Source organism: Semicossyphus pulcher, unplaced genomic scaffold, assembly GCF_022749685.1.
Source record: "Semicossyphus pulcher isolate SPU_LCO1_2020_fin unplaced genomic scaffold, fSemPul1.0.p SCAF_18, whole genome shotgun sequence".
Lineage (NCBI taxonomy): Eukaryota > Metazoa > Chordata > Actinopteri > Labriformes > Labridae > Semicossyphus > Semicossyphus pulcher.
In genome coordinates this window covers 27108634-27132500 of record NW_027211691.1, presented here as the reverse complement: position 1 = coordinate 27132500, position 23867 = coordinate 27108634, and the positions used below count along the sequence as shown (strand labels likewise).

Sequence of the window (23867 nt, the reverse complement as noted above, 5' to 3'; positions counted from 1 at the left end):
TTTAAACATTTATTTTGAGGACTAGAAGTAATATAACATAATCTGTACGTCCATGATAAATCCCTGGTTTAATTATGATCAAATCTGTGTCTCAATTGTCTGAAGGTTGTCCATAAATTTATTATATTAATTATATTATATTGCACTTGACTGGACTACCCCATGTATTTAGAATATGCTAGGTCTTGATAAAATATAATTTGATGTGATTTTGATTTTACTTTTGTGTATATTAATGGAATTAGGAACTATGTAAACTAAAATGTAACTACAACCATTTGCTCTATTATTGTTACTTGTGTTATTTGAAAGTGAAACAAATGGTATAAAAGTCAACCCTATGTTGTAGTGTGTTTTAGTTGCTAATTAAAAGACAGAGTATAGACGACTTTAAACAGCCAACTTGTTGAAGCTGCCATTATTTTTGACGGTGCATTTTGTAACACAATTAAAGCTAAAAGGTAGATCTAAAGAATAATTTTTTTCATAAGCTTAGTCATTGAGTTAAATATGGAGGAATGAAAACCTAAAAAAAATAAATAACTAATAATAATAATAATAACAATAATAATAATAATAATAAATGAATTAACAAAAGGAGTTTCAGCTCACTGGCAATCCTGACAATAAGTGCTAAAACAACGTTTTTTGTTTGAATTTATGTGTGCGTGTGTGCGCGTGTGTGTGTGTGTGTGTGTGTGTGTGTGTGTGCGTGTGTGTGTGTGTGTGTGTGTGTGTTTCTATGTTGTTGTTTCTTTTAATTTGTGTTCCTCTGATGAATTGATCAAAATGGATAAAGAGACTTTAAACTTTAATGTCATACAAATTGCCTAGGAAAGTTCTTAACATTGACCATATAAATATATGTCGTGTCAGGAATAAATTAAATGAAGTAACTGAATTACTTTTATTAAACCATTTACACCTATTCGCAGTATCTGAAACGCATTTGGATTCTACATTTGAGGATACATCTACAGTAGAGACAGGAATGCACATGGAGTAGGGGTTGCCCTTTATATTCAAAATCACATACCTGTGGAAGTTCTGCCTAATTTAATGTATTCTGATATAGAAGTACTATGGCTACAAGTTAGTTTGAAACATCCTAAGCCAATATTAATAGGATGTTGTAACAGACCTCCTAGTGCTAATACTTGGTATTTAGATCAAATTTGTGAAATGCTGGATTATGCTAGTAGTACAAGTTATGAAATATACTTTTTGGGTAATCTGAATATTGACTGGAATTCCTTTCTCCATCCAATGAATGAAGTGCAGCTGCAGCTTGTAGTCTGTCACAGGTAGTCAATAAACCAACAAGGATATGTTTAAGAGGTGATGGTACCCAAGTAGCCACCTGTATCGACCACATTTTTATAAATAGACCGGAGTTTTGCTCAAACTCCATATCTGAGCCAACAGGCTGTAGATACCATAATCTTATTGCAGTTGTAAGGAAAACAAGTCTGGTCCAAAAGTCAGAATGAAAAGATCATTTAAGAGTTTTAATCAGTCCAGCTATGAGGATTAGGTAAAAAAAAATGATAATTTGGTGAAAGGTATTTATACAAAAGGATCCAGAGGAGGCATTTCAAGTTTTTGATAAAATTTTAATGAAAATTGTAGACTATCATGCACCAATAAAAAGAGAAAGAAACTGTTCATATTTGGATAAAGAATTAAAGGAACCTATGGCAGAAACAAATCAAGCTAAACTAACAGCAATTTCATCAAATTTGAAATCAGATTGGCAAATATACTGAAAACTATAAGCAGTTTTATGAAAGTAGATTACAGGAAGTTAGAAATAATAGTAAGCAGTTATGGAATACTAGATCTATTAAGAGGGAACACAAAATCCACCCCATCTTATTTGGAAAGTGGAGGTGAATTCTTCACCAAACCAACAGACATAGCTAATCACCTAAATAGTTATTTTATAACCAAAATAGACAAATTAAAAAGCACAATACAGCCTAAGAATGAAGATCTGTCATATACATTAATATATAAGCTCATGAAAGGTAAAACATGTAGCTTTGAATTTAAGAAAGTGAGTGTCGCTAAAGTTGAACTACTTTTGATGAATTGTAAAAATAAACCAACTGGGGCTGACAATCTTGATTACTGGCTGCTTAAGCCCATAGCCTCAATAATTGCTCCTATGATTGCACATATTATTAATCAATGTTTAAATGAAAATGTATGTCTGCATGCTTGGAAAATATCTAAAGTAATACCAATACCGAAAAATACAAAAATGCAATTATCTGAATCCAATAGTCGACCAATAAGTCTACTTCTAATTCTTGGTAAGATAGAAACAATTCAGTCTTACTTTTTCAGTAATAATTTAATCACTAATTTCCAACATGCATATAGAGGAAAATATTCAACTGCTGCTGCTTTGACTCAAATGGTTGATGACTGCTTCAGTAAGGAGAGGAAAATAATAGGTGCAGTTATGCTAGATTTCTCTGCAGCTTGTGAAATAATTGATCACGAGCTAATGTTGAAAAAATTAAAATGTTATGGTTTCTCTCAGTCGGCATTATTATGGTCAAACAGCTATTTGAGCGACATAAGACAATTAGTGTATTAGTGTAAGCTACTCAGACGAGAGCCCTCCATGTTTTACAACATGGAGTGCCTCAAGGTAGTTGTCTTGGGCCACTTCTGTACACCATCTTTACTAATGACCTTCCTTTAGTATTAAAGAAGGCAAGCATCTCAATGTATGCTGATGATTCTACTATATATTTAGCTGAAGGTACAATCAGTGACTTGAACACAAATCTGAATAGCGAGTTAAAATTAGTAGTAGACTGGATCAGCAGTAACAAACTTATATTGAATGTGTCAAAAACAACTACTCTAGTAATCGGAACCACTTACTCTCTGTGCTCAAAACCAAAACTCAGTCTCAGCATAAATAACACGGTTATAAAACAGGTAGAAGACACTTAACTTCTTGGAGTAATTCTAGACAATAGACTTTCATGGGACAAACAACTGTTAACAAAACTCTTTGCGCATAATCAAAAGGTACGCAAGATATCTGTCAAAACAAACAATTACCAAACAAACCAAAACAAAGCGGCATGTGTAGCTCTATATTGTGGGTTAAAAACAGATGTTATTAAAATGCATGACTCTCTCTCTTGGTTGGTAGTTAAAAATAGATTGTCGTATTCATTAATGAATTTCTTGAGGAATGTCATTACAACAAAGACTCCATTTAATTTGTACAAAAAACTGTCCTTCAGTTCAGATACACACACATTACCCAACAAGACTCGCTATGAGAGGCTGTTTTAGGTTACCAAAATGTAAAACCACATCAGCTCAGCGTTCAGTAATATACAGGGCAATGCAAGAATGGAACTCATAACCCTTTGATATAGCACGACTAAATACTATATGCTGTTTTTAAAAACATAGAAATGTCATTAATATCAATATATCCTTGTGCTGTAATGTGTCAACGGGCCATTCATATGGAGCTTGTCTAGTGTTGTTGTTAGCTGTTGTTAGATTTGTGTCAATATTTATTTTGTTAGAGGGTTAGTGATGAATTGTTTCAAAGTGTATTTGATATTGTCACATTGTAAAATTTGCAGACCCCAGGAAGAATAGCTTCTGCTATGCTGAAGCTAATGAGGATCTAAATAAACAAAAACAAAAACAACATATACTTAAATACACACACTTTGTCTGTCTGTCAATTAAATCTAAAGAACCGTCTCTGCCTTTAGCTCCAGCAGGTGATTTCACCTGTAGGCTCAGTCAGGAGCTCAAAGTTTACCTTTATTGATAGCTTGTTTTGTAGCACTTTCTTAGCTAGCTTACTGATGTTGCTAAGTTAACGTCCCCCCTCACACTCACAGTGATGAGGAGGTACTTTTGTATGATAATATGCTATGGCTAACAACACACACATACAAACACACTCACACTCACACGGAGTGTACCTGGAGTGTGTGTGTTGTCTAAGTATGAAGCTGTAATCATGTATCAGTCAATTAGTCATTGGTGTAACCCTAACCCAAGTTATCTGAGTAACCAGGTGAGTAACCAGGTGAGTACATGTAAAAGTAACAACTTTTTTTCCCTCTCTGTTCAGATCTTTCAGGTCGCTTATATCATCATCAAGGCAGCCAACTCTCCTCGACCAGGTGAGATCTGTCAGTCTGCCTGCCTGACTGTCTGTCTGAGCTGTCTGTCTGTCTGTCTGTTTGACCTGTCTGTCTCTTGGCCAGGTAACTGGATCCTGGAGCGCTCTCTGGACGGTGTGACCTTTGACCCCTGGCAGTTTTATGCCATTAGTGACTCTGAGTGTTTGACTCATTACAACGTGACGCCGAGGCTTGGACCGCCGACGTACAAGAGTGACAAGGAGGTCATCTGCACGTCGTACTACTCCAGACTGAACCCTCTGGAACACGGAGAGGTGAGACAGGCTGTCTGTATGTTTGTACCTGTCTGTTTGTTCTGTATGTCTGCCTCTCTCTCCTGTCTCTCTCTCTGTACCTGTCTTTCTCTAACCTGCCTCTCTCTGTACCTATCTCTGTCTAACATGTCTCACTCTGTACCTGTCTCTTCTCTGACACATCTCCCCCTCTGTACCTGTCTCACTCTGACGTGTCTGTCTCTACCTGTCTCTCTCTCTCTCTCTCTCTCCGTATGTGTACCTGTCTTTCTCTCTCTGTGGCCCGTCTCTCTCTGACCCGTCTCTCCCCTTGTACTTGTCTCTCTCTCTCAGATACACACCTCCCTGATTAACGGGCGACCTGGAGCCGATGATTTGACCTCTGATCTCCTGAACTTCACGTCAGCTCGTTACATCAGACTGAGGCTTCAGCGAATCAGAACGCTGAATGCCGACCTGATGACGCTGAGCGCCCGTGACCCCCGAGACATTGACCCCATTGTAACCCGGAGGGTGAGACAGACTGTCAGAGAGACAGACATGTAATTGTGTGAGCTGATGTGTGGTCACATGACTAATAAGCTGTGTTTGTGTGCCAGTATTATTACTCCATCAAAGACGTGTCGGTGGGCGGGATGTGCATCTGCTATGGCCACGCCCAGAGCTGCCCACTTGACCCTGTTACCAAGGTAACCACACATCCTTCACCTGTACACCTGCTCAACTATGAAGGTGATGAAAACGTCTGTTATTTTCCACCTGTGTGTGTTAACAGAAGCTCCAGTGTGTGTGTGAACACAACACCTGTGGAGAGAGCTGTAATGAGTGTTGCCCTGGTTACCACCAGCAGCCATGGCAACCAGGAACCATCTCCGAGGGCAACACATGTGAAAGTAAGAAACACAGAAACACCTGTCTGTCTGTCACCCATCTGCCTTTCATCTTTTTGTGTCTCACCTGTCTGCATCTCACCAGTCTGTCACTCACCTGTCTTTCTCTCAGAGTGTAACTGTCACAACAAAGCAGTCGACTGTTTCTACAATCAGACCGTCTCTGAACTCTCTCTGAGTTTAAACTCTCGCGGCATTCGTCGAGGAGGCGGAGTCTGTATCGACTGTCAGCAGAACACCGCCGGCATCAACTGTGAGACCTGTGCCGCTGAATACTACAGACCTGCTGAGGTACTACTAACCCTCTACGTCTCACTATAACCACCTGATTAACACTCCCTCACTTGAGGTCAAAGTCTCTCAGTAAATGTGGAAATTCCAGCTAGGTGGAGCATGTTAGCATGTGAGCAGACCTAGCATTTACCCAGTGGTGATTTAAGGTGGATAGGACTTATATTGAACTGTATTGAAATCATGCTAATGTTAACCTTAACTCTTAATGACGTCATCATTACTGTGTTGTTATGTTTGTGTGTGTGTGCAGGTTTCTCCGTATTCAGACGCTCCCTGTGAGGAGTGTAACTGTGACCTGAGAGGTTCAGAGTCTTCAGTCTGTAGCAGAGATGACTCACGACCAGGTCTCACTCCTATTAACATCATTATAATCATTATTATCATGATGCTTCACACAGCAGCCTAAAGTTTGATCATACCTCTGACTGTGACTTCTGTGTGTGTGTGTGTGCGTGTGTGTGTGTGTGTGTGTGTGTGTGTGCGTGTGTGTGTGCGCACAGGTGTCTTGGCAGGTCAGTGTGTGTGTAAGGAGGGTTTTACAGGTCGACAGTGTGATCGTTGTGCGTTTGGATACAGAGATTTTCCTCGGTGTGTTCGCTGTGAGTGCAACCTGTCTGGCAGCATCAACTCAGACCCCTGCAGCCCCTGCATCTGCAAGGTAAACACAGTGACATTATACTGTACATAATGTACCAGGACCACCTGATCAAAAACACCTGACCAAGAACACCTGACCACCTGTCTGTGTCAACAGGATTTCACTTGATAAAAAAGCTAAAGGAAGATGTTGGCATTTGATATCCAAGCTTCAGTAATAAAAAGTTTTTTTTAATAGTTTTATTAAAAACTGAATGAGCAGAACAGGTACACCTCAGAGATTCATTTTCTAATGACGTAACTGCCCTAGGTGGCACCAGCCTGGCAGAGAGAGAGCCTGGATCAGGATATGTCCTTGATCTCCCACATAAAACACATCTCAAGGACAGCCTTTTTTCACCTTCACAACAAACATTAGACACATCCTGTGTGCTGACAAGAACTAGGAAGAGAGATCACATCTCTCCTGTATTAGCCTCTCTGCACTGGCTTCCTGTAAAATCTAGAATAGAATTTAAAATCCTTCTTCTTACTTACAAACCTCTTAATGGTCAGGCACCATCATATCTTAAAGAGCTCATAGTGCCATATTACCCCTCGAGAACATTGCGCTCCCAGGATGCAGGCCTGCTTGTGGTACCTAAAGTCTCTAAGAGTAGTGTTGGAGGTAGAGCCTTCAGTTATCAGGCCCCCCTCCTCTGGAACAATCTACCAGTCAGGGTTTGAGAGTTATGCGCTGCATCAAGACTGTGCCTCTATATATGGGGCACGCGCTTTAACCGCAGAGCTACACTGGCACACTGCACGTTACTATCTTGACACTTGTTGTCAGGTGCTTGTTCAAGGTGTACATAATATTAGAAAGACTATAGTCTCACCTGTTCTCTCTTCCACAGGTGAATGTGATGGGAGCTCACTGTGATCTGTGTAAACCAGGTTTCTATAACCTGCAGGAGAATAATCCGCTCGGCTGCACCGACTGTTTCTGTTTCGGTGTGTCCAATGTCTGCGAGAGCTCTGCCTGGCTGACAGCTCAGGTAAAATATAGGCATAACTTTAAACAGGTAACACACTGTAGTCACACACAAGGCTCTTCACAGGTAACACACACACACACACACACATTAAAGCAGAAATACAAACTTGTACTCGTGTATACTGAGCAGTGTATTTTCTTATTTTTGTTTCTATGGTGATTTCTTTAGGTGTATCATGCAGACGCTTTGCTCCGTCCCTCTCAGTCCCCCCACATCCTCGCTGTCGTACAAGGCAATGACCTCCCCATCCTCAGCAACATCTCTTTAGGCCACCCCCACCAACAAGTGCTTTCTTGGGTGGCGCCCGAGAGTTTCCTTGGCAACAAGGTTGGCTACTATTTCCATATTTGGTCATTATTCTATCAATCTTTTCACAGCAACCTGACTACCTGCCGGTCTGCCGGTCTGCCTGTCTGCCTGTGTACTTGTCTGTCTGTCTGTCTGTTTGTCTACATGTTTACCTGATTGTCTGCCTGTCTACCTGTCTGTCCACCTGTCTATCTGTCTCTAGCTGGTGTCGTACGGAGGTTTCCTGAACTTCTCAGTGGTTTACAACGTCCCACTGGACAATGAAGATCATTCTCTTCTCGCCCACTGTGACATCATTGTTGAGGTGAGAAAATGTCTGAATGTTTGTAAAATATCAAGTGATACAAAGTGATTGTAGAAACTTAAATCATGGCGTCTTTAAGGACTACAACTCACAGACTGACTGTTTCTGTCTCGTCTCCAGGGAAACGGTCGAGCTCTCCATCTCTCACCTCCTCATCTCTTATCTCTCTCTCCTCTGGCTGAACACTTCGTTGCTGTGACGATGGCTCAGAGGCAATTTGTGGACATTCAGACAGGATATCACGTTACCCGTGATGACCTGCTGTCAGTCCTAGCTGATGTGATATCACTAAGGGTCAGAGTTCATCTGAATGCCTCCGCTGAGGGACCAATTTAGTAAGAACTGAATTACTACTGTGGCAGTATGGGGTACAGTGGGACTGTTGGGTACAGTGAGAGAATGGGGTACACTGGGACTGTTGGGTACAGTGAGAGAATGGGGTACACTGGGACTGTTGGGTACAGTGAGAGAATGGGGTACAGTGGGACTGTTGGGTACAGTGAGAGAATGGGGTACACTGGGACTGTTGGGTACAGTGAGAGAATGGGGTACACTGGGACTGTTGGGTACAGTGAGAGAATGGGGTACAGTGGGACTGTTGGGTACAGTGAGAGAATGGGGTACAGTGGGACTGTTGGGTACAGTGAGAGAATGGGGTACAGTGGGACTGTTGGGTACAGTGGGACTATGGGGTACAGTGGGAGTCCCTTCAGGATCAGTGATTCACCTGTTCAGTAACACTCACCTGTCTTACAGTCTCAGCTTCCTGTCTCTGGACGTTGCAGACAATGGCTCCATTTCTGGTGATCAGGCGGTTAGCGTGGAGACGTGTGAGTGTCCGTGGGGGTACAGCGGCACTTCCTGTGAGGTCAGAGGTTTACTTTACTTACCTTTATCATCTTCCTGTTAAGGTTGGTTTTAATCTGCTTTTAGATGTGAAAACATGAACCAGTATACTGTTGTTGATGTTTATGTATTTTACTTTATTTTTCTGTGTGTTTCATGCTGTAGACGTGTCTCCCGGGGTTCTTCAGGGTGGGAGGAGTTTTGTTTGGAGGAAACTGTTTGCCGTGTGAATGTAACGACCACGCCACCGAGTGTGACAGCAGTGGAGTCTGTGTGGTGAGTGTATGTGTATATATAAATAAATGTATCTATATTGTATAGACTCAGTCAATAACATCACACTGTTACCATGGTCTCTCAGGGTTGTACCCATAATACCACCGGTCCTCACTGTGATACGTGCCTTCCTGGTTTCTATGGTGACGCTACAGAGGGGACAGCAGATGACTGTCGGCAATGTCTGTGTCCTCTGATGTCCAACAGGTTAGTCTCATTTCCAATTCCAACTAAAAACTTTATCAGCAGCAGAAGAGTGGACAGCCTTGCCTTTATAAACTTTATCAGCAGCAGAAGAGTGGACAGCCTTGCCTTTATAAACTTTATCAGCAGCAGAAGAGTGGACAGCCTTTATAAACTTTATCAACAGCAGAAGAGTGGACAGCCTTGCCTTTATAAACTTTATCAGCAGCAGAAGAGTGGACAGCCTTTATTAACTTTATCAACAGCAGAAGAGTGGACAGCCTTGCCTTTATAAACTTTATCAGCAGCAGAAGAGTGGACAGCCTTTATTAACTTTATCAACAGCAGAAGAGTGGACAGCCTTTATTAACTTTATCAACAGCAGAAGAGTGGACAGCCTTTATTAACTTTATCAACAGCAGAAGAGTGGACAGCCTTTATTAACTTTATCAACAGCAGAAGAGTGGACAGCCTTGCCTTTATAAACTTTATCAGCAGCAGAAGAGTGGACAGCCTTGCCTTTATAAACTTTATCAACAGCAGAAGAGTGGACAGCCTTGCCTTTATAAACTTTATCAACAGCAGAAGAGTGGACAGCCTTGCCTTTATTAACGTTATCAACAGCAGAAGAGTGGACAGCCTGTATAAACTTTATCAACAACTTCATTAACACCTGTGTGTTCAGTTTTAGTCCCACCTGTGTGCTGGAGCCTTCAGGACAGGTGTCATGTGACCAGTGTCAGGTCGGATACACAGGAACCAGCTGTGAGAGGTGAGGATGATTGACAGGCTCATCATCCAATCAGAAGCACTGAGCCTGGTTAACACATGTCTGTTTGTGTCACCAGGTGTGCCAGTGGTTTCTTTGGAAACCCATTGGTAGTGGGCGGGGCCTGTGTCCACTGTGAGTGTCATGGTAACGTGGATGTCAGGGAGGCAGGGCACTGTGACACCGTCACTGGGGAATGCCTGCGTTGCCTCGGCAACACTGCTGGAAGACACTGTGAGGTCTGTCAGCCCGGTTACTATGGAGACGCTGTGAACCGGAAGGACTGCCGGGGTGAGACACACACACACACACACACACACACACGCCCAACTGCTGTGAGCGGGGTCCAAAACTCAGTTTTCCCCAGTTCTGTCTCTCCAGTTTAGTAGAACCTGTGCTGCCCTCCGGTGACCACTGGTGGTTCTGCAAAGAACTGCGGGTGGGGGTGGGGTTGCACACTGGAGATTAAAGAGCTGAGAGCTGATTGGTGGGTTTGAGATGCTTGACCGACACTTTAAATATTTTTTGTGTTTGTAGCAGCAGGAATGTTGATCTGTTAATCCAGATTAGATCTGACCTCTGACCTGTGTTCTGCAGTCACATGACTGTGTGTGTGAGTGTGTGTTTGTGTGTGTGTGTGTGGTGCCATCTTCAAACTGCCATAATATGAATAAATGAAAACCCTGGGAACCTGGTAAGAGAGCCACCTAGTGGTATGAAGCTGAATACTACTGGTGGCTTTGTCAGGAGGTTACATATATATAAGGGCAGTTTACCCAACATGGCCTTGTACACAAAAATATATAAATTAAAATGTCTACATAGATGGAGTGACGGCTACTCTACTAGATCATAAAGCGTACAGTGATGAGTGCGAGAGCCAGGGTCGGTTATAAATCTGAAAGGACTTTGGCGGCAGGCGTGCATGTAAACAACATCACTGTAGTCCAGAACACTAAAAAAGGAACCTGCACCAGTTCCTTCCTGGCTAACATATTGAAACAAGCCTTTTTTCTAAAATAAAAACCGATCCTTAACTTCTTAGCAAGGTTTTCAACGTTAACTTTATCATCGTCATTCAACCAGCAGCCTAAATACTTATATGGTGACACTTCTTCAATACGGTCTCCATTTATAGTGTAAAGATTTATGTTGCCCGGGGGTTGGCAACGAGCCTTAGAGAAGAATTTAGATTTCTTTTCATTTAAAACTAACTTGAGCCCATTGAGTGAGACTTGGAGCTGTTTAATTACTATCTGGGGCTCATTTATAGCTTTGCTCAAAGAAGAGGCCACTGATTACGCTACTGTGTCGTCCGCGTAAAGGTGCAATTTTGCAGTTTTCAAGTCCTTTCCAATGTAATTTATAAATATCAAAAATAAAATAGGAGCTAAAATCGAACCGTTGGAACACCCTTGGAAATCTATAAAAACACATTGTGTGCAGTCTGTGAGATCACTTTTGAACCGTAAAGCTGTTTCCCTTATTCCAATGTCACTTAGACTTAGACTTAGACTTAGACTCAACTTTATTGATCCCTTTGGGATGACTCCCTCTGGGAAATTCAGTCTCCAGCAGCTTATACAGTACAATACAATAGGAAAGAATCAGCACACAGAGGGTAAAAAATAAAGATCAAAATATATATATCTATCGATATATATATATATATATAAAAAAGTACAAAATTAGATAACAACTTAATCTGCTTAGCAGTAGTTTGTGGTCTACAGAGTCAAATGCTTTTGTCAGGTCAACAGATAATGCAGCACAGTGTTGCTTTTTGTCAAGTGCATTTACAATGTCATTTAATACCAGCATGGTTACTGTAACAATACTGTGGCCTGCCCTAAAACCTGATTGTATATCTGTAAGAATGTTGTGATCTACCAGAAATTGTTTCAGTTGGCTTTTTACTCGAACTTCCAACATTTTAGCAAGAATAGAGAGCTTGGAAATTGGTCGATAATAGTTAACATCTGAAGGATCTCCACAGTTTAGTAAAGGAAGCACATACGCTGCCTTCCATAGTTTTGGGATTGAATTTGTCTGCAGACTGCAATTAAAAATGTTTGCTATAGGCTTAGCAATAATTTCCGCTGCAACCTTTAATAGTGCAGTGCAGATATCTTCATTTGAAATTGGCCTAAAAACAAAAGAGGTTTCGAGTGAACCAGACTCGTTGAAAATATAGCCAGCTGATACAAAATGCTTATGAAAATGCCCAACTATATCATATTTGTTTTTAATTTCAACTGAACTGAATTTCAACTCAGTAGCACATCCAAGAGAGAGGAAATAGTGTCTTTTGTCGATCCATACTTTCAGCATGTCCATTTTAGGCAGGAGTCTTCTAATGTTAAAGTGCACAATTCTGAGTCCCGTTCTGTTTTTGAAGTTGCACGGTGAAGGTATATTTTGCAATTGATCAGGCCCAGGATTTGGTTGTATGTTTACCGATGACAGCAGCAGCAGTAAAATAATAGCCTTAAAATTTCCTGTACGCTTATCGTCACAAACACAGCCTGAAGAGTGTGAGGAAACTCCATATTGCATAGTAAGGTGGTCGTGGACTTTTAGAGCTTGTAGGTATACTGAGGGGCTTACTTGCGTTTGAAACGTATAAAGTGTTTGTTGTTGAGCAGGGTAGATTAGCTGGTGGTAGCTGCATTCATCCTTGAGACCCACTCACCCAGTTATGCCCAATCGTTGTATGGGGTTGATCGCCAGGTAAATACAGGGGTACACGTAGTAAGGAATAACAAAAGTTCCCGGGGCCTTCCGCACAGGGTTACAACTCCAGCTTCAGCGGTCACTCAGTCAGTGCAGCGCATTGTCTGACATGCATGCCACTGGCGCAGGGTCCAAACGGGTCCAAAGCGGCACCGCTGCAGGCTGTGCAGGAGAGCGAGGTCAAAGCCAAATTTGTGCTACTGGTGCACCGCAGAGCCACCCAGGTGTAAGGATTCAGCTGTCCCTGATTAATTCAGACGGCACCAAAATGATCAATTTGGGCCACCACACGGCCTGGACAGCCAGACAGCCGTACTCAGACACTATAGGCCGTAAAGCAGGCGAGTTTGTTGGCTTCCCAGGACACAGAAAACAAAAAAAACACAGAACTAGAGTTTCAAGCACACAAGCAAAGAACTGGGTTGGCGGCCATCTTGGAACGGAAGAGAGATGAAACGAGTACATCAATTAATAAATCATCAATCAAATAAACCTCACTGTGAGGTTTATTTTAACCTCACAAATAAACCTCACTGTGAGGTTTATTTTAAGGTAATAAATGTTAATTTAATGTTATTCATAGTTAATTAAATGTTATTAAAGGTAATAGAAGGTTAGTAAAGGTTCTGTTTGTGTTTGTTTTCTGTCCCCATTCACTCTTAATGAAACAACTCATGATGAAAACTGATTTCATGTTTTCAAGTTATTAAACTATCTGTCTTTGTTTCTCAGAGTGCAGCTGTGATGTCAGCGGTGCCCTCTCCAGTGAATGTGATGTCACAACAGGTCAGTGTTTGTGTAGAGAGAACGTGACAGGACGCACCTGTGACCGCTGTCAGGTGAGACACACACACACACACACACACTCACAGCCTGCTGATATTCAGTGTTCAGTGTTCATATGTGTATTGCTGAATCACATTAATAATCAACAACATTTAGAGTTGGGGTTCATATATTTGGCTCCACCAACATAACCAGTCCTCTGTGTGTGATTGCATGTTACCTTGGATCAGCTGCTTTATGAACATTTGTCCTAATGTTCATTATTCATTCATTTTTAAAATCTTGATTTTATGAACTTATTTTATTTTTTGATGTTTTTCAGTCAGGGTTTTTCGGGCTGCAGAGTGGGCAGGGCTGTTGGGGATGTGGCTGCAGCCAATCAGGATCTCTCTCTCAGTCATGTGATGAGAAGGGGCGGTGCCAATGTGCGGTTGGTGTGGCAGGAGACAAGTGTGACCGCTGTAGCCGTGGTTACTATGGTTTCCATGCCAAAGGCTGCAAAGGTAGTTTAACAGAGAAGGTTACACGTCCTGGCCTATTGGTCGAAACTTCTGAGTCTGATTGGCTGTGATCTTTCTCCTCCCAGCATGCACCTGTGATCACACTGGAGGGAACTGTGACCCCGAGAGCGGCGAGTGCATCTGCCCGGCCAACACGCAAGGGGACACCTGCGACAAGTGTAAGGCAGGACACTGGGGTCATGACCCCGCTGCTGGCTGCAAGGTACGCACAAATACACACAAGTATACAAAAATACACCCACAAGTACACAAGAGTACGACAGGTACACACAGGTACACAGAAGTACACACAGAGGTACACACAGGTACACAGAAGTACACACAGAGGTACACACAGGTACACAGATGTACACACAGGTACACACAGGTACACAGAAGTACACACAGGCACACACAGAAGTACACAGAAGTACACACAGGTACACAGAAGTACACACAGAAGTACACACAGACGTACACATAGGCACACAGAAGGACACACAGGTACTAAGATGTACACACAGGTACACAGAAGTACACACAGGTACACAGATGTACACACAGGTACACACAGGTACACACAGGTACACAGAAGTACACACAGAAGTACACACAGGTACACAGAAGTACACACAGAAGTACACACAGACGTACACACAGGTACACAGAAGTACACACAGGTACACAGATGTACACACAGGTACACACAGGTACACAGAAGTACACACAGGTACACAGATGTACACACAGGTACACACAGGTACACACAGGTACACAGAAGTACACACAGAAGTACACACAGGTACACAGAAGTACACACAGAAGTACACACAGACGTACACACAGGTACACAGAAGTACACACAGGTACACAGAAGTACACACAGGTACACACAGGCACACACAGAAGTACACAGAAGTACACACAGGTACACAGAAGTACACACAGGTACACAGAAGTACACACAGACGTACACACAGGTACACACAGGTACACAGACGTACACACAGGTAAACACAGGTACACAGACGTACACACAGGTACACAGAAGGACACACAGGTACACACAGGTACTCACTGACTTCTGGTGTCTCTTTCAGCCGTGCAGCTGCAATGCAGGAAGCTCCGCCCCTCAGTGTGATCTGACCAATGGACAGTGTCGGTGCAGGGAGGGGTTCTCTGGCAGGTCATGTGATCAGTGTGCGCCTGGTTACTATGGTTACCCAGAATGCTCGGCGTGTGGCTGCGATGTGGCGGGAACAGACGAGAGGTTCTGCAACACGACGCTCAGAGTGTGTGACTGCGGACACACCGGAGAGTGTGTGTGCAAGGTAACACACTTGTGTGCGTGTATGTATGTGTGTGTGTGTGTGTGTGTGTGTGTGTGTGTGTAAAAAAAAAAAGAAAAAAGCTCGAGAATAAAATAATAATTTAAAGTGGTTAAATAATAAAAACATGTTAATGCAGACAAAGTTATTTATATATATGATTCTTTAATCCAGGGGTCAGCAACCTTTTTGATATGCAGTGCCATTTTCAAATGTTGTAGTTACTCAGTGTGCCAGATCAGCATAAGCTTAACATCAATTTTAACAAAATGCAAATCACCAACGAATCTGTTATTTAATTCCATCCATAGAGGCAACATGCACAGCAACAACTTTAAACAACATTTTTCTCACCTTTTCAGGACGTTTGTCAGCAATTAACTTAAAAGTAATATGTCATAAATATCAAAAAAGGAGAATTAAGTGTAACAAACAGAAAAATGAGTGCTAATAAAAACATCCTTATGAAAACATCCTTACCTGAGCTAAAATCATGACTCATGTTCATCACCAATAAACAGTTTTTAACCTTCTGAGGCTACAAATTGTGCACAGTTACCGTTTCAGCCTGCTCTCAATGACCCTCATTTACAAAGTGTTGCAATGGCAGCAAATGTCACAAAGGGAGAAACAAACAAACAGAAATATGAGCACTATACAGCAATGCTGCCATCCTTATGAAAACATCCACATCTGAGGTGTTCCTGCTGAGCTCCATCACCTGGGGGCCGTACTTTGTCACTTTGCACACAAGCTTTGGAGTGGTCTGTTGTCACAGAGACGTTGACCTGAAGACTGTGTGTTTTTCATTCTGTATGTGGACATAACATAGTTTTCCGGAGCTGAATTGCTAAGTGTTGAGCCATCGCACATCCTTACTATCTCTGCTGAGAGTTACACTTGCAAGACAGCAACCTGGAAGTGACAGGTAAACAACAAAGTGACAGCGGCCGATGCAACACCTTCGCTTCCTACAACTTTACAGCACGTTCCCTCTGAAACACAAAACCCCACTTTTCTATCCACGAGCGCTGGAATGTCCAAACCACAACTTTAGCTTTCATGGTGAGCAGGCCCGTCATCCTCCACTGAGTCCACTACAGTGGCATTACGTTTCTTCCCACCTGCATGCTGTGAAGAGAATGACGAGTATTAGCCAATCAGAGGCAGAGCTGGTCTTCATGGAATGCGTTCAAGAAGATTGGGGGGGATCAATCAGACTACCAATAATAACAGGGTGCTGATGAGAGAGCATTTCAATATTTCCCAAAATGTTATTTTGCACACCTTTTGCCAACATGCCATTGGTTAAGCTCCCCTGTGTCAATGGTGGCACGCGTGTTTAAGGTCGCCGATCCCTGCTTTAATCTAATATAAAAACATATATACCTGCAGGTGGGCGTGTCTGGGCGGCGCTGTGAAGAGTGTGTCTCTGGTTGGTTCGCTCTCTCAGCTGACGGCTGCTCGCAGTGTTTCTGTTCAGGGCTCAGCAGAGACTGTGAGGAGAAGGGAGGACTCTACAGAGTACCTGTGAGTACAACGTGGTTACTTCACATACTTCCATATGTACAGCAGCATATACAACCATATACACATAGATAAAAACACAGGACAGACTTTTTGTATATGATGTGTAAATACTGTATAAACTGTAACCCCCCCCCCCTTCCATAGATCACCCTGGCTCGCTCGCCCGCTCTCTTGTCATTGGTCAGTCAGTCCAATCTGCAGGCTGTAGAGTCTGGAGTTTTCCTGCAGGGCGGAGTCATGCTTCTCGACACCCGACACCTCAACTCCAGCAGGTTGGCTGGACCCCTATACTGGAGACTGCCCCCGCAGTTTGGAGGACGCCAGGTACTGTGCCCATTCTCTTGTCTGACAGGACCTTATCATGCTTCTGTGTATAGCCCATACTCTTATCATGCTGCTGTTTTTAGCCCAATCTTTTGTCTGACAGGACAAAGTGTACCTGACTGTGTACTATGTGTAGTATAAGGTGTACCTGACTGTGTAGTATAAGGTGTGCCTGACTGTGTACTTTCTTTGTGTACTGTGTAGCTTCTGTCGTACGGTGGCCTGCTGTCTTACATCATCACTTTCTACGCTGAGGATGGCTTGGGGCTGTCCAATCAGGAGCCTCAGGTCCTGATGAGGGGAGGGACTCTGAAGAAGCTGGTGATATACACTGACATGGCTGCTCCTAGCAACGGTATCAGGACACAGCATGACATCATGATGACAGAGGTACTGCTGCAAGGCATCATGAGAAACAAGAGCACCTGAACTACAGATGTTTGGTTATTAAAGTGTGTGTGTGTGTGTGTGTGTCTGTGTGTGTGTGTGTGTGTGTGTTACAGCACAGGTGGAAGTACTTTAACTCGGTGTGGGAGGAGCCAGTGAGTCGCTCTGACTTCCTGTCCATCATCAGCGACATCGAGTACATGGTCATCAAAGCTTCATACGGGAGTAGACTGCAGCAGAGCAGGTACACACAGTACACACTACACACAGTCATAGTACATCCTGACTATACATGCTATACTCCTAACACTTATAGTACACAGATATATGTACTTGTACACATATTCAGTACCGGAGGCTGTTCTGTGATGTCACATCCTGTCTTTTTTTGTTCAGGATCTCTAACATCACCATGGAGACGGCTGTGGAGGCGGAGTCACTGGAGGGGTCAGAGGTTGGAGTGGGAGTGGCCAGACATATCGAGTCCTGCGTCTGTCCACCTGGATACACCGGGCTGTCATGTCAGGTAACTTACCTGTGTTACCATGGCAACCAGAAAATCTACAGTGTCCCTCTTGGTATCTCTGACCTGTCTCTCTCTTTGACCTGTCTGTCTGCAGGACTGTGCTGCAGGGTATTTCCGTCAGCCTCTGTCTGAGTTGTCATCTCAGAGTTTGAAGTCTCAGTTTGTTCGTCCGTGTGTTCGATGTCGCTGCAACAACCACAGTGAGAGCTGCGACATGAAGACTGGAGACTGTCAGGTAACATGCAAGCACATGCTAACATTTGCTAACACACAAATACACATGCTAACACATGCTAAAATTTGCTTAAAAATGCTAACCTTGAACAGAGACTGGAGGCTGTGAGGTAAAAACAAAGGAAAGTTGCAGAGTGATGTTTGTGTGTTTTCTAGGGCTGTCAGCATCACACGAGTGGGCGGAGCTGCGAGATCTGTGCCCCGGGGTATTATGGGAATGTCAGCGGCTCCATCAGTGATTGCTCCCTCTGTGCCTGCCCTCTACAGGACAACAGGTGACAGTGCAAACTGTTTCGTTTTTTACTCAAACATTGAATTTGTTTTTATAGACTTTAACTGTGTGTGTGTGTGTGTGTGTGTGTGTGTGTAGTTTCAGTCCCACCTGTGTGTCAGAAGGAGCATTTGGTGATTTCCGCTGTGACACCTGTCAGGAGGGATTTGAGGGGAGATACTGTGAGAGGTGAGACTGATTGCATCGTGCCTGTGCAGCCTCGGGTCATCACTTGTCCGTGACATCATCACATCACATTGTGTTTATACATGGTTTTGTCAAAGGACTGTTGCTGTCATCCTGCAGGTGTTCTGTTGGTTACTATGGTAACCCGTCATTGCCTGGTGGGGTGTGTTCACGGTGCACCTGCAGCAGGTGGGGCTCCCTGCAGCCGCACTGTGACGCGCTAACCGGACAGTGTGACTGTAAGGACGGGGTCAAAGGTCAGTCATGTGACCAATGTGACGAGAGGCACATCCTGCAGGGAGGATTCTGTGTGTGTGAGTAACGATGAGACACATGCACACACACACACACACACACACACACACACACACACATACAGGTGTTCAGAGTGTGATCAGAGGTGATGTGTGTGTTTGTTTTTGAATCCAGCGTGTGATGACGAGTGTTCTGGCGTTCTGTTGGACGACCTGGAAAAAGTCAACAACCACTTCCTGTCTGTTAACTTGAGCAGCATTGCCATGGCACCATACCGCCAGCTGGTGATGCTGGAGAACCAGACCAGAGACCTTCAGGTATGGACGCTGTAGAACAGTGATGCACCGCACAATGCTGCCCTCTGCTGGTGTGGATCTGCAGCCTGAAATAAGCAATACATTAAATGTGTTTCTATAGCAGTTACCTGGTTAAAAGTGAACCAGGTATAGCAGATAAAAAGGCTTATAATCATGGAACCGCTTACCTGCTGTGTTTTCTACAGGTGCTGTTTTCACAAAACACTTCTGTTGCCCTGCATCTGTCCAGAGCTGAAGATGAGTTAAATTATTTGACCTCTGACCTTGGGCCTCTGCTGCAGCAGGTATTCATGGTTCACCCTTTTGAAAGTCATAACACAACTGACCGTCAGATTTTAATTCATATCCAGAATATTCAAAACATGAACAAATACATACACATACTATCACCTGTTAACACACATTATAACATGCAATAAACACATAAAACCCTGCAGGTCGTTCTGTGAGTATAACATGTCAGGATTGTGGAAGTTTAATAAAAAAGCATTTCCTGTCCGCTGATTGGCCAGCTCACACGTCTGTCAAACCACCTGGAGAACGTGTTCATGTCCACCAACAACAGCCTCTCGCAGGGTGCACTACTGCTGGAGAGCATCAGCAGCCTTCAGGACAACATTCAGGGTAAACAACAACATCAGTGTTACAGTAATGGCTAGTAAAGGCATCATTTATTACATCATAAGTGACATCATGACCTGAAATGATGACAAACTGTTCTGTGATTAAAAACCATAAAACATCTCTTAATCTGATTGGCACAGCGCTTCAGAGGGGGGCGGAGCTTCTGAACCAGACCACAGAGGAGGAGCTTGATTCAGCCAATCAAACTCGCCTGCTGGCACAGGTGACGTCCATGTTAGAAAACATCAGAACCATCAACCTAACGGACGCCAATGTTGCAGCCAATCAGGAGCTCAGGTCAGTTTGTTTATTTAATAATGTTAGAATATATTTTTCTATTTTTGTGTGCTATTGATCTCTCTCTCTCTCCCTGCAGTCTCTCTGAGTCTCTCGTCCACTCGCTGCAGTCGCATTTCCTTTCCAACAGAGTGACGGTTGATGACAGGCTCCGCCCCCTCTCAGCCAACCTGACGGGTGGCATAGAAACACTACAGTTCACACATACACAGCTGAGCAGTGCTGTGAAACAAAACAAAGAAACACACTCTCTACTGGACAACGCACACACTCTACTGCAGCAGTACCAGGTAAACACACATACACCTGAGATAATCAGCTGTTTGCTGTTGCTTGGAGAGCTGGGGGGTATACTACTGAGCACAATCAGGTGTTAACGAGGTATCTTCAGGGTTAACTCCCAGTTTTCAGTACTATGAAGGTGGTTCACTTCTTACCGGGGTACATCACCATGGTAACTTATAAACACCTGACCTGCTCTGGAGCAGGTGATGTTGGAGATAAGAGATCAACCTGAACTAAACACCACCTACTGACCAATCAGGTCTCTGATTCAGGATCTCTGTGAGCAGATGGTGAGAGGGAGGAGGGAGAGAGGGCGGTCAAGCACTTCCTGTTTACCGTCTGGTTTTATGAAATATGTTCATGACAGATATTAATCGAGCTTCACTGATAAACATCTACAACAGAGACTGATCACAGCACTGAAGCCTGGTACCTGATGGACTTAAAGGATCAGAAAGTAAACTTTAAACTGCTTTAAACTGTGATTTTATATTTAATTTATTTGCTCCATGAATCTGTTTCATACGAATACATACATGTAACACACAGGTGATATTATAGTCAGCATGTGGTGCTGATGATGGAGCAGTAATTTTACAGACTTCAGTTCCTTCCTGCGTCCAGCAGCTGCAGCTGAGTGGATTTCAGTCTGGATTAACTTCTTCATTTCTTTCTAAAGTCAGAGCTTCTCTGAGTTTGTAAAAGATGCCGATCAGCTGACTGCAGACTTGTCCCTGTGTGTGATTGGTCATCTCATCTGTGATCTCCTCTGACCCTGGGTCGGTCTCTTCGTAGTGAAGACCCCTCGTTTGTCTTTTTGTTATCCTAAAATGTTTTTATGATGTCCAGTCCGACCGTCAGAACCTGAGCGCTGCGTGTGTGTTCCTGGGCGGAGTAATGGAGGACAGTCAACTGCTGCTGGACGACACCATCAGCCTGACGGAGGAGCTTACAAACACCACCTCAGTAAGACAAACACCACCTCAGTAGGACAAACACCACCTCAGTAGGACAAAGCGTGTTCGGAGCTTCACTTTGAGTTTACTGTTTATTTACTTTTATCCTTTTTTTAACTCCTGTTGATTTGATGAACAAAAAACGATTATCTTCATTTAAACAATAAAAGTAAAAAACAGTAACATCTCCTTGTGCAGCAGGTGGAGGTGTTTAGCAGTCATCTGGATCAGTGGCGCCCCCTGCTGAGGAAACAGGTTGATGGTTTGGTTGTTGGACTGAAGAGGACAGACGCTCTGGAAAATGTTTACCGTGCAGAAAGCCACGCACACCAGCTGCAGAGCCACTCCCATTCCCTGCACAGGTAACAGCTTCTACATTTCTGTTGATTCTGACATTTCACTCACAAACACCAGGAAGGTACAAACTGAGAATAATATACAACCTCATGTGGACAGGTAAGGACAGGTTTCAGGTGTGGATAGGTGCATTCAGAGGTTTTTGAGACATGGTCTCTGTTCCAAACTGAATTAATCTTTAGAACGGCTCCTGTCCCTCAGCTCGCTGTCCTCAGTGTGGAATGTCTCTCAGAACGGCAGCCGATTGGTTCAGCTGGACAGTGACATCAGAGAACGAGTTCACTTTGCCCAACAGGTTGCCTTGATCGCCCATAACTCGGCCTCCCTCGCTCTAAACATGGTGAGTGATGCTGAAAAACTCACACACACACACACACACACACACACACACACACACACAGACAGAGGGCAGCTGTGGCTCAGAGGTAGAGCGGATCATCTTTTGAGCAAAACCCTGTACCCCATCTGCTCCTGAAAGCAACAGCGTGTGAATGTGACATGTAGTGTAAAGCACTTTGAACTCTATGAGTTGGGTCAGGGGTCCACACTCTGACAGTTCAGAGCCCCTCCATGAATCAGCCAGAAAGGAGCAGAGTCACCGCCCCTGGATCAAACAGTCAGACCTGGCAGGAGGAGGCTGCTCTGGTGGGGAACCATAGTTGGTGCAAGAGGTGCAGCGTACAGGCTGGATATAGTTGGGCTCACATACAGATGGAGCTGTTTGAATGAGGGTCAGCACCTCCCAGTCTGGGGTCATGGTTCTCTCCAGAAGAAGGAGGATTGCTCCCTGCGTGAGTGAGTCTCTGCCTTAAGAGAAGGAGAAGTATCCCGGGGTCTTCAGAATCAGAATTAGGGTTTATTGCCAAGTCGGTTCACAGCAGGATATTGGTGAGTGTGGGTAAAATGGGTTGTGAAATTGACAGATGGGTCAGTTCAGCAGTAATGCAGGTGATATACCGGAACGTCGAGGTGAAAAGGAAGCTTACCAGGAAGGCAAAGCTCTCGATCTTGGTACCAACCATCACCTGCGAAGAAAGTCCGTTTCATATCATGTAGTGCATCTCTTAAGGCTTTAGGATTTTTTTTTTTGCATTGGCCTTTATTAGATAGGACAGCTGAAGATAGACAGGAAATGTGGGGAGCAGTGAGCGGGGGATGACATGCACCAAATGATCGGCAGACCGGGAGTCGAACCTGCGATCAGTGCATCGAGAACTGTAGCCTCTGTACATGGGGCGCTGCTCTACCGACTGAGCTAAACCAGCGCCCCACATATTGTATCTCTCATGCAGAGCACACAGAGACCTGTGTGTGTGAACATGCCATGTCATATATAATGTCACGGGATGATTGAGTCATGCGCAGTTATCAAGTCGGCTTTCAGTGAATGTGTCTGATCGCAGGTTCGACTCCCAGTCTGCCGATCATTTGGTGCATGTCATCCTCTCGCTGCCCGTAGTTGTCATTTAATGACATGCTTTTTGATATCTGTCACCTGTTGTTTGCCACCTAGATGTCTGCAATCAAATACTATGAACACAGTAGTAATACAGCCTTGAGATTCTGTCATGGGGGGGTCAAGTTTTAAGAGTAAATAAGTGTCATAGTTAAATCAAATGAAGAACATTATATCAATTTAAAGGGGAGCAATGTCAAAAATCTTCATTTTTTCATTAAGCAGGGTGTGTTGATGTTTTAGTTTATGTAATGGTTTTCCAGTGTGTAGCAGCACAGACAGCAGTGAGTGCACAGTACTGCTGTCACTCAAGTCCACTACTCTGAATCCAGTCAGTCCACAGGAATCCTCTTTAGACTCCAATGACAGTTGAAGTTGACCTGTAGTAAACCCTGGTCATTTACCTTGGCCTACTAGGACCAACGGTAGAGAAGCGAGGTCACACAACCCCCAGCCACCTCCCCGACCCCCTACAAGGTCTGAGGTTATCCCCAGATGTTTTCAAGTCCTAAAAACGCCCCTGACCTCAGCTCATTCAGTCACTGAACGTAACCTCTGGGCCGTGTTTGTGCTGTTGG

General features: G+C 43.6%; 1 protein-coding gene across 1 annotated transcript in view; it reads left to right on the top strand.

The window, feature by feature from the left end:
* Positions 1-23867, top strand: part of lama1 (laminin, alpha 1) — a 44223-nt gene that overhangs the window by 4537 nt on the left and 15819 nt on the right. The window contains exons 4-41 of the mRNA XM_069667176.1: positions 4127-4178; positions 4263-4453; positions 4766-4945; positions 5032-5121; positions 5208-5325; positions 5435-5613; positions 5867-5960; positions 6117-6274; positions 7110-7250; positions 7419-7577; positions 7762-7863; positions 7984-8198; positions 8620-8731; positions 8875-8985; positions 9071-9192; positions 9854-9940; positions 10017-10228; positions 13403-13509; positions 13779-13959; positions 14043-14179; positions 15057-15287; positions 16680-16814; positions 16959-17138; positions 17343-17528; positions 17642-17769; positions 17922-18051; positions 18146-18286; positions 18442-18560; positions 18656-18745; positions 18863-19056; positions 19172-19314; positions 19500-19598; positions 19827-19938; positions 20079-20235; positions 20315-20525; positions 21370-21486; positions 21675-21838; positions 22035-22173. Coding sequence (XP_069523277.1) covers positions 4127-4178; positions 4263-4453; positions 4766-4945; positions 5032-5121; positions 5208-5325; positions 5435-5613; positions 5867-5960; positions 6117-6274; positions 7110-7250; positions 7419-7577; positions 7762-7863; positions 7984-8198; positions 8620-8731; positions 8875-8985; positions 9071-9192; positions 9854-9940; positions 10017-10228; positions 13403-13509; positions 13779-13959; positions 14043-14179; positions 15057-15287; positions 16680-16814; positions 16959-17138; positions 17343-17528; positions 17642-17769; positions 17922-18051; positions 18146-18286; positions 18442-18560; positions 18656-18745; positions 18863-19056; positions 19172-19314; positions 19500-19598; positions 19827-19938; positions 20079-20235; positions 20315-20525; positions 21370-21486; positions 21675-21838; positions 22035-22173 — 5424 coding nt within the window. The remainder of the gene's footprint in view (positions 1-4126; positions 4179-4262; positions 4454-4765; positions 4946-5031; positions 5122-5207; positions 5326-5434; positions 5614-5866; positions 5961-6116; positions 6275-7109; positions 7251-7418; positions 7578-7761; positions 7864-7983; positions 8199-8619; positions 8732-8874; positions 8986-9070; positions 9193-9853; positions 9941-10016; positions 10229-13402; positions 13510-13778; positions 13960-14042; positions 14180-15056; positions 15288-16679; positions 16815-16958; positions 17139-17342; positions 17529-17641; positions 17770-17921; positions 18052-18145; positions 18287-18441; positions 18561-18655; positions 18746-18862; positions 19057-19171; positions 19315-19499; positions 19599-19826; positions 19939-20078; positions 20236-20314; positions 20526-21369; positions 21487-21674; positions 21839-22034; positions 22174-23867) is intronic.